The 12,792-nt window shown below is 51.6% G+C and overlaps 1 protein-coding gene across 2 annotated transcripts; it reads left to right on the top strand.

Moving 5' to 3' along the window:
• The first annotated feature begins 2,300 nt into the window (after positions 1-2,300).
• LOC146753422 (uncharacterized) lies at positions 2,301-12,385 on the top strand. 2 transcript variants are annotated; one of them, XM_085530497.1, is made up of 20 exons: positions 2,301-3,754; positions 5,338-5,444; positions 6,509-6,581; positions 6,709-6,829; positions 7,015-7,094; positions 7,300-7,425; positions 7,696-7,775; positions 8,043-8,154; positions 8,465-8,554; positions 8,804-8,908; positions 9,092-9,244; positions 9,402-9,553; positions 9,821-9,968; positions 10,134-10,271; positions 10,391-10,567; positions 10,824-10,979; positions 11,131-11,232; positions 11,350-11,452; positions 11,691-11,750; positions 12,017-12,385. In XM_085530497.1, the coding sequence occupies exons 4-20, from the start codon at positions 6,727-6,729 to the stop codon at positions 12,163-12,165; spliced, it is 2,034 nt and encodes a 677-aa protein (XP_085386623.1). In that variant the 5' UTR covers positions 2,301-3,754; positions 5,338-5,444; positions 6,509-6,581; positions 6,709-6,726; the 3' UTR covers positions 12,166-12,385. The 2 variants fall into 2 exon arrangements, with proteins under 2 accessions (XP_085386623.1, XP_085386624.1); XM_085530498.1 differs by lacking the exons at positions 2,301-3,754; positions 5,338-5,444 and adding an exon at positions 5,777-6,136.
• The last annotated feature ends 407 nt before the right edge of the window (positions 12,386-12,792 follow it).

Genomic DNA, 12,792 nt, shown 5'->3' with positions numbered 1-12,792 from the left:
GTGAGTTGAAAAGCACACTGGGGATAGCATGTAGAGAAGTCGAGGTAAATATCTGCAGCCTGTGGGTGGTGTTTTTCTCTTCTGTTTCCTTGAGCGGGATCAATTCTTAGTTTTCAGAAAATATGATGGATTAAAATCTTTTCCTTAAAATAATCTGGAAACTGAATGATTCTCCAGTGTGATGTGGATCTGGGCAGCCTGGTCTGGTGGTTGGTGGCCCCTTGGCAGGGGGTTTGAAACTAGATGATCTTTGAGGTCCTTTTCAACCCAGGTCACTCTATGATTCTGTGATCATTCTATGAATCTATGATCTTGGGTCTAATTGAGCCAAGAAAAGATGGCAATCTGAATTAGTCTGTATTGAATATGTGTAATCAAAACTATATGCAGTTGATCAGATGAGATCCTACCAGCGCATGTATAATGGTATGAAACTTTCCAGATATCTTCTGGAATGATCAAGCCTATGTAAATGGGTGGACTCTGTGGTCTTCTTGGACTCTTTTCATCTCTATGTGATGTTCTAGAAGTGAGGGCAAAGGAGATTCAGGACACCTCTGTATGCTTGGGACTTGTTGTGGTAACAAATCCCTTTGTCCTACACCCTCATTCCCCTTTTTTCCTTCCAGAAAATGCTAATTATTAAGGAACTTTCAGATCTGCAAATTGAAGAACGTGGAACTGCAGTTTTTACATGTCAGAGCGAGAAAGGCTCATCCTCTGTCATATGGAGGAAAGGCATTGCTGAGCTCAGGCCTGGCAGGAAATACGAGATGGCACAGAAAGGACGAGACCTGCAGCTGACCATAAGAAATCTGGAGAAAAGTGACAGTGACGTGTACACCTGTGACATTGGTGATGCCCAGTCCAGAGCCAAGCTGGTTGTACAAGGTATGTGTGAGAGCCATGTGACTGCGCATCCTGTTTCTCCACTACCAAGACATTATCCTGGTAGAATTTGTACATTTATGGCAGGTCTTTGGGGCTGCAGCTGTCTGGCCTGAATAGCGGTTCACGAGCCATGCACAGAGCGAGCTGCATGGAAAGGGAAAGAACTACCAGCTAGAGCAGTGCCATTGAGAAGTTTATGTATCATTTAAAAACCAAAAATGCTGATGTACGGTGAGGCTGGTGACCCAGAAATCAGTGTGAACTTTCTATCTCTGACCTTTCTGAGTTAAAAATAGTTCTCTAAAGTTCTAGGCAAAAATTCCCTGATGCTGCATTCTGGGTAGTTGTCACGGTTTAAACAAAAATCTACCTGTGTCCGTGACAGGGGGGGGCTGCAGGCAAGCGAGGTGCTAGAAGGAGCTGAACCTCTGTCCCAACTACTTCAGAAGCAGCCCGAACCCCCTCATACACGGCTAAGATCTCCTTCTCAGTTGGAGTGTAGCGCTCCTCAGACCCTTTATATGCTCGACTCCAAAATCCCAGGGGTCGGCCTTGGGTCTCTCCTGAGGCTCTTTGCCACAAACTCCAAGTGGGACCTTTCTCTCCAGCAGCAGTGTAGAGCATGTTCTTTACATCCTGTCCCATCCGTACTGGCCCCAAGGCCACGGTACGGGCTATCTCTTGTTTTATCTGCTCAAAAGCCTGCTGCTGCTCAGGACCCCATGAGAAATTATTCTTCTTCCGTGTTACCTGATAGAGGGGGCTCACTATGTGGCTGTAGTTTGGGACATGCATTCTCCAAAAGCCCACTACTCCCAGAAAAGATTGGGTCTCTGTCTTGTTGGTGGGTGGAGACATAGCAGTGATTTTGTCAATCACATCTGCTGGGATGTGTCGATGCCCATCTTGCCGTTTTACACCTAAGAACTGGATTTCCTGGGCAGGCCCCTTCACCTTGCTGCGCTTAATGGCAAAACCAGCTTGCAAAAGAATTTGGATTACCTGTTTTACTTTCTTGAGAACCTCTGCTGCTGTATGGCTCCACACGACAATATCATCAATATACTGCAAGTGTTCAGGAACATTACCCTGTTCCAAGACAGCTTGGATCAACCAATGGAAATGGTTGGGCTGCGCTTCCACCCTTGAGGTAAACGGTTCTAGGTATACTGAACAGCTCTCCAGGTAAAAGCAAACTGTGACCTACATTTTGCAGCCAATGGGATGGAAAAGAAGGCATTAGCAATGTCAATGGTGGCATACCACCTAGCTTCTTTTGACTCCAGTTCATACTGGAGTTCTATCATATCTGGTACAGCAGCACTCAGTGGAGGTGTGACTTCATTCAGGCCACGGTAATCCAGTGTCAGCCTCCATTCTTCACTGGCTTTATGCACTGGCCATATGGGGCTGTTAAAAGGTGAGTGAGTTTTGCTAATCATTCCCTGATTCTCTAATTGGCCATAGCTTGTGAATGGGGAGCAATGAGTCCCTATTGGTGCAGTACTGCCATCTGTGAACCACTTTGGTGGCAATTGGTACCACTTGGTCTTTTACCTGGAGCAACCCCACAGCAGAAGAATCATCTGACAGACCAGGTAAAGCTGACAGCTGCTTAACACCGTTTGTGTAAACAGGATCTATCCCAAAGACCCATTGATACCCCTTGGGATCCTTAAAATATCCCCATCCTAAGGTAATCGATACCCAAAATACATGGAGCCTCTGGACCAGTCACAATAGGGTATTTTTGCCAGTTTTTACCAGTGAGGCTTATTTTGGCCTCCAACATAGTCAATTCTTGGGAACCCCCAGTCACTCCATGGATATCTATTGGTTGTGTCCCTTGGTGACTTGAGGGCATTAAGGTGCATTGTGCAGCAGTGTCCACAAGGCTTTATATTTCTGTGATTGTGATGTGCCAGGCCACCTAATCCGCACAGTCCAGTATACTCTATTGTCCCTTTCCCTGCCCTGGCTGGGGTCAGGGCCACTCTATTTCACTCGTGCCTGAAGTGCAGAAGTGGATGAATTACACCACTTCTTCATATCCTCCCCATGATTACACAGGAAATACAACAAAACAACACGCATGGTCTTATTAGTAGTCATAGTCATTTGCTTGAATACAAGGACGTCTCTTTTTTATGGTTGAGATTTTCGATGATATGGGTCGGGAGGAACTCAGGTTGTTTAGCTTTCTCAATTGGCGATCGTGGGAATCCTGGTCTCCATCATCTGGTACCACCGTGGAATCATCTACATCAGGCACAAGTGAAAGAATTACAATGCAAAACAGCCACCAAGGTGAACACTTCCAAAAGGGGGAAAGTTCCAGTTGCTGCAAGCCACCGAGATAACCAGTAAAGGGGCTGGGAACCAAGGACAGATCTTTTGTGTCACTCACCCACCTGTGCCACCTACAATGAAGTAGATGTCATTTTGCTGGAGTCCATCAATACCATGTCCATCATTTCCCAAAAGCGAAAGAATATGGAAGTAACCACCTGCAGAAAAATGAGCAATTTCATTGCCTATTTCTGATGGTGTCAATGAGTTCAGAGGTCACACTTAATTGCCGGTGCATGTTTCCATTCTGACAAAGGCTGTAGTTGCAGCTGACTTCCCGAGGCTGCCATACGTGGTGGTGACGCAGCCTTGAGGTGTGCGTTTGCATGACTCCCACCTTTCCTTTCTGTGTCTTGCAGGTCAGCTGGTGCTGGAAGCGGCTGGTATCTGAGTAGGAATGAAGGTGAGTGCAGGAGCAGCTGCTGAGGGGAGGAAGGAAGTCCATGCTAATGAGCTCTGAAGCATCTGCGGGTCCAGTACCAGAGGAGGCAGCAGTGATGCTGGAGGGCACGTGGTGAGTGCGTGGATATGGTGGCACAAACGTGTGCGTGTGCTGAGGAGTTGGGTTGCACACAGGTGCACACAAAGGGGTGTTTGTGGAAGATGTAGGCATGTACGTGTAACCAGGAATGGTTTGCACATGTCTGTGAATGGAATGGAGGGCACACAATGGGGTGCGTGCATGGGGGTGTGCAAAGCAGGCAGGGTGGCACACGGGTGTGCGTGTGCACATGGATAGGGGATGGCTGGGGTTGCAGGTTGACCTGTGCTGAGGTGAGTGGGGGCTCACGGTGTTGCTCAGTGGTAAATTTGTTCACACTGAGTGCTAACAGGAAACTCGCACACCCTTTTTGTTTCAGCTGTGCCAGCGCTGTGATCCCTTGCTGCTGGGATGGGGTGTTGGAAGGATGGTGTGCGTGCTGAGCTCCCATCTCTTGCTGGAATCAAGTGTAGAGCAAAAGGGATGTTTGGGCCAGGTGACTGCAAGAAGGCTGGCTGCTTTGGATGGTGGCAGCTGATGGAAACAGGTGCTCTGGGGACCGTTCAGCTTTTAACAGAAGTCAGGGGTCATGCAGCAAGAGCGACTAGGTTCTCAAATGGCTTCAGACGTGCACACCGAGTACGTCTGCCCTGCCGTGCCATCTCTGCTTCCTTTATGCAGGCATTGTTATGACCACGTGTTGGGCCTGTTTGCTTGTAGAAGGAGGAATGTTAGGTGCAGTTCTCACTGAGAACTTCTGCTAGGATTTCTGTGTAATTTGAATCATGAGTGTTAGCAGAGTGAGTTGAAGGAGGGCCCCGGAAGCAAATTTGGTGCTCTTGAAGCACTGTGAGATGAGAAGGTGGGAGGTAACACGTGCTGGCAGGTGTGGAAACAACTTTGGGATTGAGGTGTGGAGGAAAGGGAAGGGAAGGGAAAACGGAAAGGGAAAGGAAAAGGAAAAAGGAAAAGGAAAAGTGATGACAAAGCAGATGGCAAAGAGCTTCCTGGGGAGGCTTGGTGCTTGCTTGGGGTTGGATCTGATCAACTTCTTGTTTGCTGGTGTCCATCTGGTGTTTGTGGAGTAGTTTTCATCCCAGGGTCTGTCTGGTAGGACTGGGGCTTGGGCCAGGCCAGGGCGAATCCAGTGTGCTTTGCTCTCGTTCTTAGTGCTTGTTTTTGCTCAGGAGGGCAGGTGGCAATCCTCACGGAGCAAGGCCTGCAAATGGGGTTTGTGGAGGAAGGTCCTGCAGGCCTGTGTGTTTCTTTATCATGTAAGGAACAGAGTCATTGTGCAGCTTGTGAATGAATTGAGTCACGCCTGCTGATTGGTGCTGTTCTCTACAGGGAGCTGCAATGGAAATGGACACTTGTGGTCCGCTGTCCAGACCCCTCCCGTGTTGGATTTTCTGGGCTTTGGGACACGTCTTCCAGATGCACTTTGTGTTATTTCTGATGTGTTGACCTGTTGAGCTCCAGCCCCAAATGAGGATTCAAGTACTACCACCGCAGTCCATTGGGACTGTAGTATTTGTTGCTAAACAGAATTCGTGTGCACCCTTGTCTTTCGTCTGCACAAAGGATCTTGTAATCATCTCTGTCTGTGTTTCTTTTAGACCCAGAGATGGAGCAGAGAGGAACACAGACTTGGGTGGATCTTCATTCAGGAGCAGGGACACGTCATGCTCATCTGAGGTGTCTGGCTGACAGCAAGAGCAGAGAGGTAAGTTTCATAGGGTCGCGTGCCCATTTTATTTTATTTTTAATTCATGGTGCATAGAGGCGTTCCCCAGACAAAGTGAGCATTTCTCAACTGGACTTTCTAGAAATGAGCTAGGCAGTGAAAATGGGTTTGAAGCATTCCTAAGAGCCCCGCAAGAGAATGCTGAGAGTTAATCTGGCACCCTCCTTTGGAAACGTCCGTTGTCTGTCAGCTCTTCAGCTGTGCCCTAACACCTCCCATTGCGCTGCCACACCAGGATAGAATTCCAAGCCCACACTGAGTCCTGGAATGTTGTGGTGCCGTGTTGGAATCAGATGTGACCACGTGGTCTTGGCTCCCCGCCTTGTGGGGGGTCATGGTGGACCAGGCTGTTGGCCGTTGGTGATGTCATAAGCGTCTGGAATGAGGGGAGGAGCGGTGCGTTCTGTGTTCCTTTGTGGGTGAGCTAGTGGTCGGAGTGGTTGGTTGTCTTGTTGTTCGTGTGCCTTTAGTGCTGTTAGTTAGTTAGTTCTGTTTGTTAGTTAGTTCTGTTTGTTAGTTAGTTCTGTTTGTTTGTTAGTTAGTGACTTTAGTTAGTTAGTGACATTAGTTAGTTAGTGACTTTAGTTAGTTAGTTCCGTTAGTTAGTTAGTGACTTTAGTTAGTCCCTTTAGTGTTTTTTTCTTCACACCATCGTGCGCAGCAGCTTGTAGGTAAGCTGAGCTGGTGTGGGATGGATGGGTGGGCAGTGAGGTGTTGAGAACTGCTGGCTGTTTGAGCTCACAGCACCGTATTGCTTCCTCTTGACCATCAGACGTAATTTTCCCCTGGTACACACGCTCCAAAGGGGGTATCAGTAAAGTTGGCACCTGTCCCGTGCTTCTTCCATTGTCTTTGCTCAGTAGTGGAAGCATTGTAAAGTTGCTGGGCGGACAGGCATCACGTAGCCTGAGACTCAGCATGTCTTGCAGCAAGTGGATGGGACGGTTGTGCTGTTTGTTTTATTCCATGACTGTCTTAGCCCTGCTCACTGACCTGCTCTTTCTCTCTCCTCTCCTCACCCTCCGCCCACTGCCTTGGTGCAGCTTTTGCTCTCATTCCATCTCAGCAAAGCGACAAGGAACTGCTGCAGATAGCTTGAGGTGATCTCATTGCCAGGTACGTGCCACATTTTGTCCCCGCACATCGTTTTGCTGCAGGGTATGCGAGGGTAGTTCTGACGAATTGTACCCATACTGTGCTGTGTGAATAGAGAAAACAGAAATGTGTTTCTGTTCTGTTCCAGCACGTCACAGCTGCTGTGATGGACGTCGCGTGCATGGCCGGGGAGGAGAGTGGGGCTCCCCAGGACAGAAGATCTCCAGCGGAGCCCTACCAAGTGACCGAGGTCATCCCTCTGCATGCTGGTGAGTGAGGGTCTAAAGCGGGGTGGGCAGGGCTGGGGCAGCGAGTGCCCCCTGCTCCACACCAGGACCCCTTGTCACGGGCAGACTTTGCCATGGGAGCGAGCCCAGGGCCGGAGAGGGCAGAGCTCCTTCTGCTCCTGCCTGCCTTTGGCCCCTCTATAGCACTGCTCTCTCTCCTTGCTCAGATGCTGAATTGCTGCCTCTATCTGATGTGGAACAGGAGGCAGCGGATTTCATCCAAGCCAACAGCATCAGCAAGGAAATGGTAAGAGCAGCCATCTCCATCGTGGCTATACCTGCATCTCCAGACGGTCCCTCTGGCTCTGCCTTCAGGCTGCAGGAGGGCTGATGGCTGGGCAGAGCTGCTGCTGTCCTGCAGCTGTCCTGTGCTGCTCCACACCCCGCAACGCCTGGTCCCCCTGGCCATGGTTGTCCCCACTCACTCTCCTCGGTCTCTGTGTGCTTGCCAGGATCTGGTGCAGAAGCTGCGGTTCCTCAACAGCATTTGCATACTGTGCAGCACCGCTGGACAGGAGGGCCTCACACTGAGCCATGATATCTTCTGCTTGCTGAAAAATCAGTGCAAGAAGATTGAGGTGAGGGGACATGGCACCCAGGTAGCTGCACCCTGTGAGAAGGACAGGACAGGGGGAGAGGGAGGCAGGGAAATGATGCACAGACACCCAAGTGCCCCAGATGGGACTCCAGGTGCTGCTGAGAGCTCAGCAGTGGAGGTGGACAGCAGCACCAGTGTGCCAGTGTTTGTCAAGGGCCACTGGGGCGACTCAGGCCCTAGCGGCCGGTGGCAGGTTTGCTGTTGCTGGGTGCTGGCAGCTGCCAGGTGCCATCCTGATTGTGCTTTGCAGGTTCTGTTGTGTGAGGAGCCCATGGAGCAGCTGAGCACCGGCCTGAGATACTGCTGCATGAACACCATTGCTGCCTTGAGGTACCTGCCCAGCCTCTGCTTTTGCCAGCACAACACCGGGCACCATCCTGGTGGCCCTGACGCAGCTCCCCGCTAAGTCTTGGCCCTCGCCCCAAAGCTGGTGACATCAGGACTGTCCTCTGACCCAGAGCAGCCCCGTGGGGGAGGAGGCACCTCCTGGCAGGGCTCCCCATCCCTCTCAGGGAGCCTTGCCCAGGGGAGGACCTGTTCCACCCCTGCCTCAGCACCCAGGCACCTCTCCTAGCATCAGTGTCTCTCTAATTGCAGCACTGTGAATGCAGTTACGGAGGAAGAAATACTCCATCTCTTCAAGGTGTGCTGCAGCATCGTCTTCTATCTTCCTCCAGCCAGGGCCTTGAACATTTCCCTCTACAGTCAGGTATGTACTGGGCAATCTACTGTTGACCCCATGCCTCTGGGCTGCCGCTTGCATTACTTGTGTCCAGAGATCTATCAAGATGTTTGTGGGATGAATTGGCAGCCTTGCTTGCCCTCACCCCTCTCACTCTTGCCTTAGGCTTGGCAAACAGCCTGTGTTGTAGCCTGGTCTGAGTGCAGCAGCCTTGCAGGGTGCCCCTGTGCACAGATCTGTGGGTATCCTTCCTTGGCAGCCAGAGCGGTTCACAGCAGTCTCCTTGGTATGAAAGGGAACCCTGAAAGACTTCCACAACCCACTGTTCTCTTTACAGACCCTGGAAGCTATGGACGACATGCTGCAGACTGTACTAGATGTCTGTCCCATTGCCACTGTCAAGAGTCGGCTGCAGGGAATCTTGGAGGTCTGTCTATTGTGAAGTTCTGCCCCCAGAGCTCCCTTCTAGTAGTTTATCCCACTCCATGGAAACGGCACTGGCAGCAGCTGGAGCCGGCAAGGGACCCTGGCGGCAGTAGCCCCATGATGGGCTTGGCTTAAGCTCAGGGGAAGCCTGGATGGATGCTGTGATTCCAGCCAGGAGCTCAGCAGACCTGCTTCTCCTGCAGTGGGCATCAGCAGCTCCCAGGCTAACCAGCAGCTCCTCTCCTCACAGGTGCTGCTGCCTTTCAGCATCTCCAAGACACAGGCTGTGTGTGAGAGGGCTTTGGGGCGCATCTGGAAGCTTAGTGGCTTCATGACCAGCAGTTTCTGGCAGCAGGTAAGGAGACATGAAAATTGTGTACCTGTGAGAAAAGCTGCGGCTCAGGTGTGAACCCTCAGAATGCTTTTGACATGAAGGGAGGGTCTTTATCCTTCCTTTGGCCTGTGCTCATCCTGCTCCAGATGCTATTCTCTCATTCTGTTTAACATGCCTTCCCTCCTTTTTTCCTTCTTACTGCAGCCCCTTGGAAAAAATCTTGCCCCTTCTCAGAGGACAGACATTGCCCTTGTAACCCTGGAGAAGATCATTGGGGACTATGGTTTTGATGAGAAGAAGTGGGCTGAGACTATGCTGGATGTGCTTCGGAGAAACCCTGGCACCTGGCTGATGGATGTAAGCAGAGTGAGGCGACCCTGCCTGCCACAGCTCTTGGGAACTGAAGCCATTTGAAGGCAGCAAAGAGCTGTGGGAAGGGCAGTAATAACACAGCCTGGGAGGCAAATGGCTGCAGTCCAGTGGCAGCAGCAGTCTCCCTGTGTTCTCACAACAGGTGCCAGAGATTCTGGGATTCATCCACGCCAACCTGAAGATCCAGAGCACATCAGTACAGCAGATCCTGCTCTCAGTGCTCGATGTGCTGACCTTCCAGTTTCCCAGGGATGTGCTGAGGAGTGTGTTGACCGACCTCCCACAGAATGACAGGTATCAGCCCAGACAGCCCCACACGTTTGTTCCATGTGAAGAGCAGGGCTCAGAAATGGTCTGGGTGCCAGAGCCAAGGAAAGCTGCAGGACATCCCGAGGAGCAGGCCCTCCATCCCACTGTGCTTTCCAGTGCTGGTGGGCTGCTCAGGGCTGCAGCAGCCAATACCAACCATGGCAGCCCAGAGTCCCCCATCAGGCTCCTGCCTGAGCCGTGGTGCTGTGGCTAAGGCAGCCCTGCTGACACAGCATTGCTCTCTGTTTATAGCACTACCCTGGACATACTGAAGAGTGTGCTGACCCTGCTGGAAGCATCCAAGCGGATCTGGGATGAGCTCAGCAGTGTTCTACAGGACCAACAGCTGTGTGAGATATTGAGCATCAGCACAGAGGAGTTGGGCCTCCTTCGCTTGACTGTGAGTTACTGGACAATGCACTGTGCTCTCCTACAGAGCACTGGTAGCTCAGGCTGGGCTATGTCTCCCTAGTGCCCTGCCTTGAGCTGCCAGAGCAGCCAGGAGCTGCAGGGTGCAGGATGTCCTGCTGCCTCTGCCTGCCTCTCACTGCTGTGTTGGTTTCAGGCGATGCCTCCCACTGAAGAGCTGTTGAAGGAGCTGTGTAAGCCAGCACTGCTCCAGAAGCTTCTGAATGTGGAAAGCCTGCCAGTGCTCTGGCTGGTGCTCAGACGTCTCGTGCTGCTGTCGGATAGACCTGAGATGGTGAGCAGGACCTTGTCAAACGAAGGCCTCATGTTGACAGCCTGGTGCTGGGGCAATAGGCAACACTGTCCCTTGGCATCTGTCCTCCTGATGGAAAGGAAATTGTGTGTTTTGTACAGGCAATTGAAATCCGGGCCCTGCTTCCAGGCGTCATGGAGAACCTGCTGTTTGCCAACACAGCCATTACTGTGAAGGTGCTGAATATCTTCAGGAATGCAATGCACCATCTGGGGAAGAGGCACGCCAGTCCGTTTGCTCTGGAGCTGGCTGAGAAGATCCTGCCTCTTTTTAATCACGTAAGTCTGTTGTGGGAGGCTGAGCTCTGCGGGTGGGTGCTTGACAGGAGCGTCTTCTCCTTTCTTTCCTTCTCTGGGCTCTCAGGAATGAGATGTCCTGTGGGCTCTGTAGCACTGCTGGCCGTGTCCCTGCTAGTGCAGCTTGGTTGTTCTTGGTGATGTCAGGCCCCTGTGCTGGGGCTCAGCCTACACTCATGCTCACCATGGGCAGTGAGAGTGTGCTACTGAGGTCTGACGTCCTCCTGTTCTCCCTCAGGCGTCATCTGAAGTGCGAGAAGGTTCCATCCGCCTCTTCAGGGATGTGATGGACGCTGTGCTGTGGTCTCAGAAGGGAAGCATGAAGAAGACCGTGCGCAGGGCCCTGCTCCCTCTGCTCTTTCACATGAGTGACGAGACCCCGAGCGTAGCACAGGTACGAATTTCAGAGCTGAGCACTGTGCAGGCAGTGGTGTGCTGACAGCTGAGCAGTGATGTGCAATTGAGAGCAAGTTGAACAAGCATTCAGTCACTGGGAAGTGTGTCTGTGTGTGTGGTGCCATGTCCCTGCATCTGTTGTTCTGCAGGCATCTGGGGAAGCCCTTGTGTCCTGTGCAAAGTTCCTGAAGTGGAAGGAGCTCAAGCAGCAGGTCCGGCAGAAGAACACAGTGGGGATCATGAAGTGTTTGGTGAGGACAATCTCACAGCCCCCACCTTTTTGCTGGGGGAAAGGGGATGCTGGAGGAGGGGTTGCAGCAGCAGCTGTGGCTGCTCTGCAAGCCCCATGCTCTTGTTCTCTTCTTCAGCTGCAGCAGGACAGAAAGGGAGTGGAAGGCCACCTGCAGCAGAGCCTGCCATACCTGGAGGATTCTCAGGCCTCCTTGCGATGCGAGGCTGTCAGATTCATTGGTGAGCCCAACCCCTGCGTCCCTCTTTGGGCCCTGCCCTGGCAGGAAGGCACAGCCCTGAAGCCCCCAGGTACAGCCTGCCCATGCCGGTAGCCACAGTGGGTGCCTTGCTCAGGTCCCCCCTCGGGTGCCGTCCCTGCCTGCAGCATGGAAGGGGAAGCAGCTGGGCTGGCGGGGTTGGGGTCTGAGCTTCTGGCAGCATGTTGGGGAGTGGGTGTCTGACAGAGCTCTTTCCCTAGGGCTGATTGGGAAGCACGCCAGGGAGCAGAGTGAGAAGATGCTGAATGAACTCTGCAGTGGTGAGTGAGGGCAGTGCTGTGTGTGTTGGGGCTGGGGGCAGAGCTGGGCAGCATGCAGCTGTGCTTTGCCCTGCTGCAAGGAAATGCTGCAGGGGCAGAGGATCATTCATGGCAGTCCTGAGCAGTGTCTTCCACTGACCCGTCAGTCTCCCGTACTCCTCCTGGCCAGGAAAAGCAAGGAGTGGGGCTGGCAAGGCCCAGAGGGGAAGCTGGTGGCTCTCTGTAGACTGGGGGTCCCATCTCTGCTCTGTTTCCTTCTGTTGCAGCCCTTCAGCCTTTGGAAGATGACCCCCATCTGACAGTCCGTTCTGTGGCATCTGAGACCATCCAGAAGCTGAGACACCAAAGGCAGAAGGCGGCACCAGCACGGAGAAGGCTCCCAGCACTTTTCCGCTGGTCCTGCATAGCCTTCTGAGGGATAATTCTTGTTCATTAACGTTGGATCCTTCAGTTTTCATGTCTCTTACCATCTCTCTTCCAGAAGATCTTGCGAAGAAAGGCTTTTCCTGTGAGGATGAAACACGGATAGGAAATGTTACATCTAGTTTTGCTGTGGGAGTTCACCTCTGTGTGTGACACATTCATTCTTCTGACAGCTGCTAACACTCAGTTTATTAATAAAAATCATTCCTTTATTACTTTGTGCCTTGCAGATTAATCTGAATGTAAGAAAATTGGGCTGACTTTGTTTGCTTCGCTCAACACTGGCCACATCAAGATAACAAAGGACATTGTTTTCAAGAATAATTGCAGCTATCTTCTTGTTGACTTGTGCTTCTGTGTTTCTGAGAAACACCATCTAGCAATTTCTTTTTCTTTTTCTTCTTTTTTTGCACGAGTCCTGGATGCTGGTGTGTGTTGTGCTCTGTTGTTTGCTGACCAGCAGGTGAGAGGACTGTGTTTTGTGTTAGGTGGTGAGTTTTGTCTATCTCAGGGGCCATCCAATTGGATCCATCCTCTTTTTGCAGTGTTTAGGGACAGTTAATTTGCTGTTGCCTGGAGCTATGTGTGAAGTGCAGGACTAGAAGCTGTGATCGCTGAA

The sequence above is a fragment of the Coturnix japonica genome, chromosome Z, assembly GCF_054131305.1.
Source record: "Coturnix japonica strain WE chromosome Z, WE-NBRP24, whole genome shotgun sequence".
NCBI classification, from domain to species: Eukaryota; Metazoa; Chordata; class Aves; order Galliformes; family Phasianidae; genus Coturnix; species Coturnix japonica.
Note: the sequence above shows the minus strand (reverse complement) of the source record. Positions and strands in the feature narration are given on the sequence as shown.

Coding starts and splice junctions, on each gene's coding strand:
- LOC146753422 (XM_085530497.1), top strand. CDS start 6,727: ATGGACGTCGCGTGCATGGCCGGGGAGGAGAGTGGGGCTCCCCAGGAC. Junction 10,272..10,390: donor TGTCGGATAGACCTGAGATG/GTGAGCAGGACC, acceptor TGTTTTGTACAG/GCAATTGAAATCCGGGCCCT. Junction 11,453..11,690: donor CGAGGCTGTCAGATTCATTG/GTGAGCCCAACC, acceptor CTCTTTCCCTAG/GGCTGATTGGGAAGCACGCC.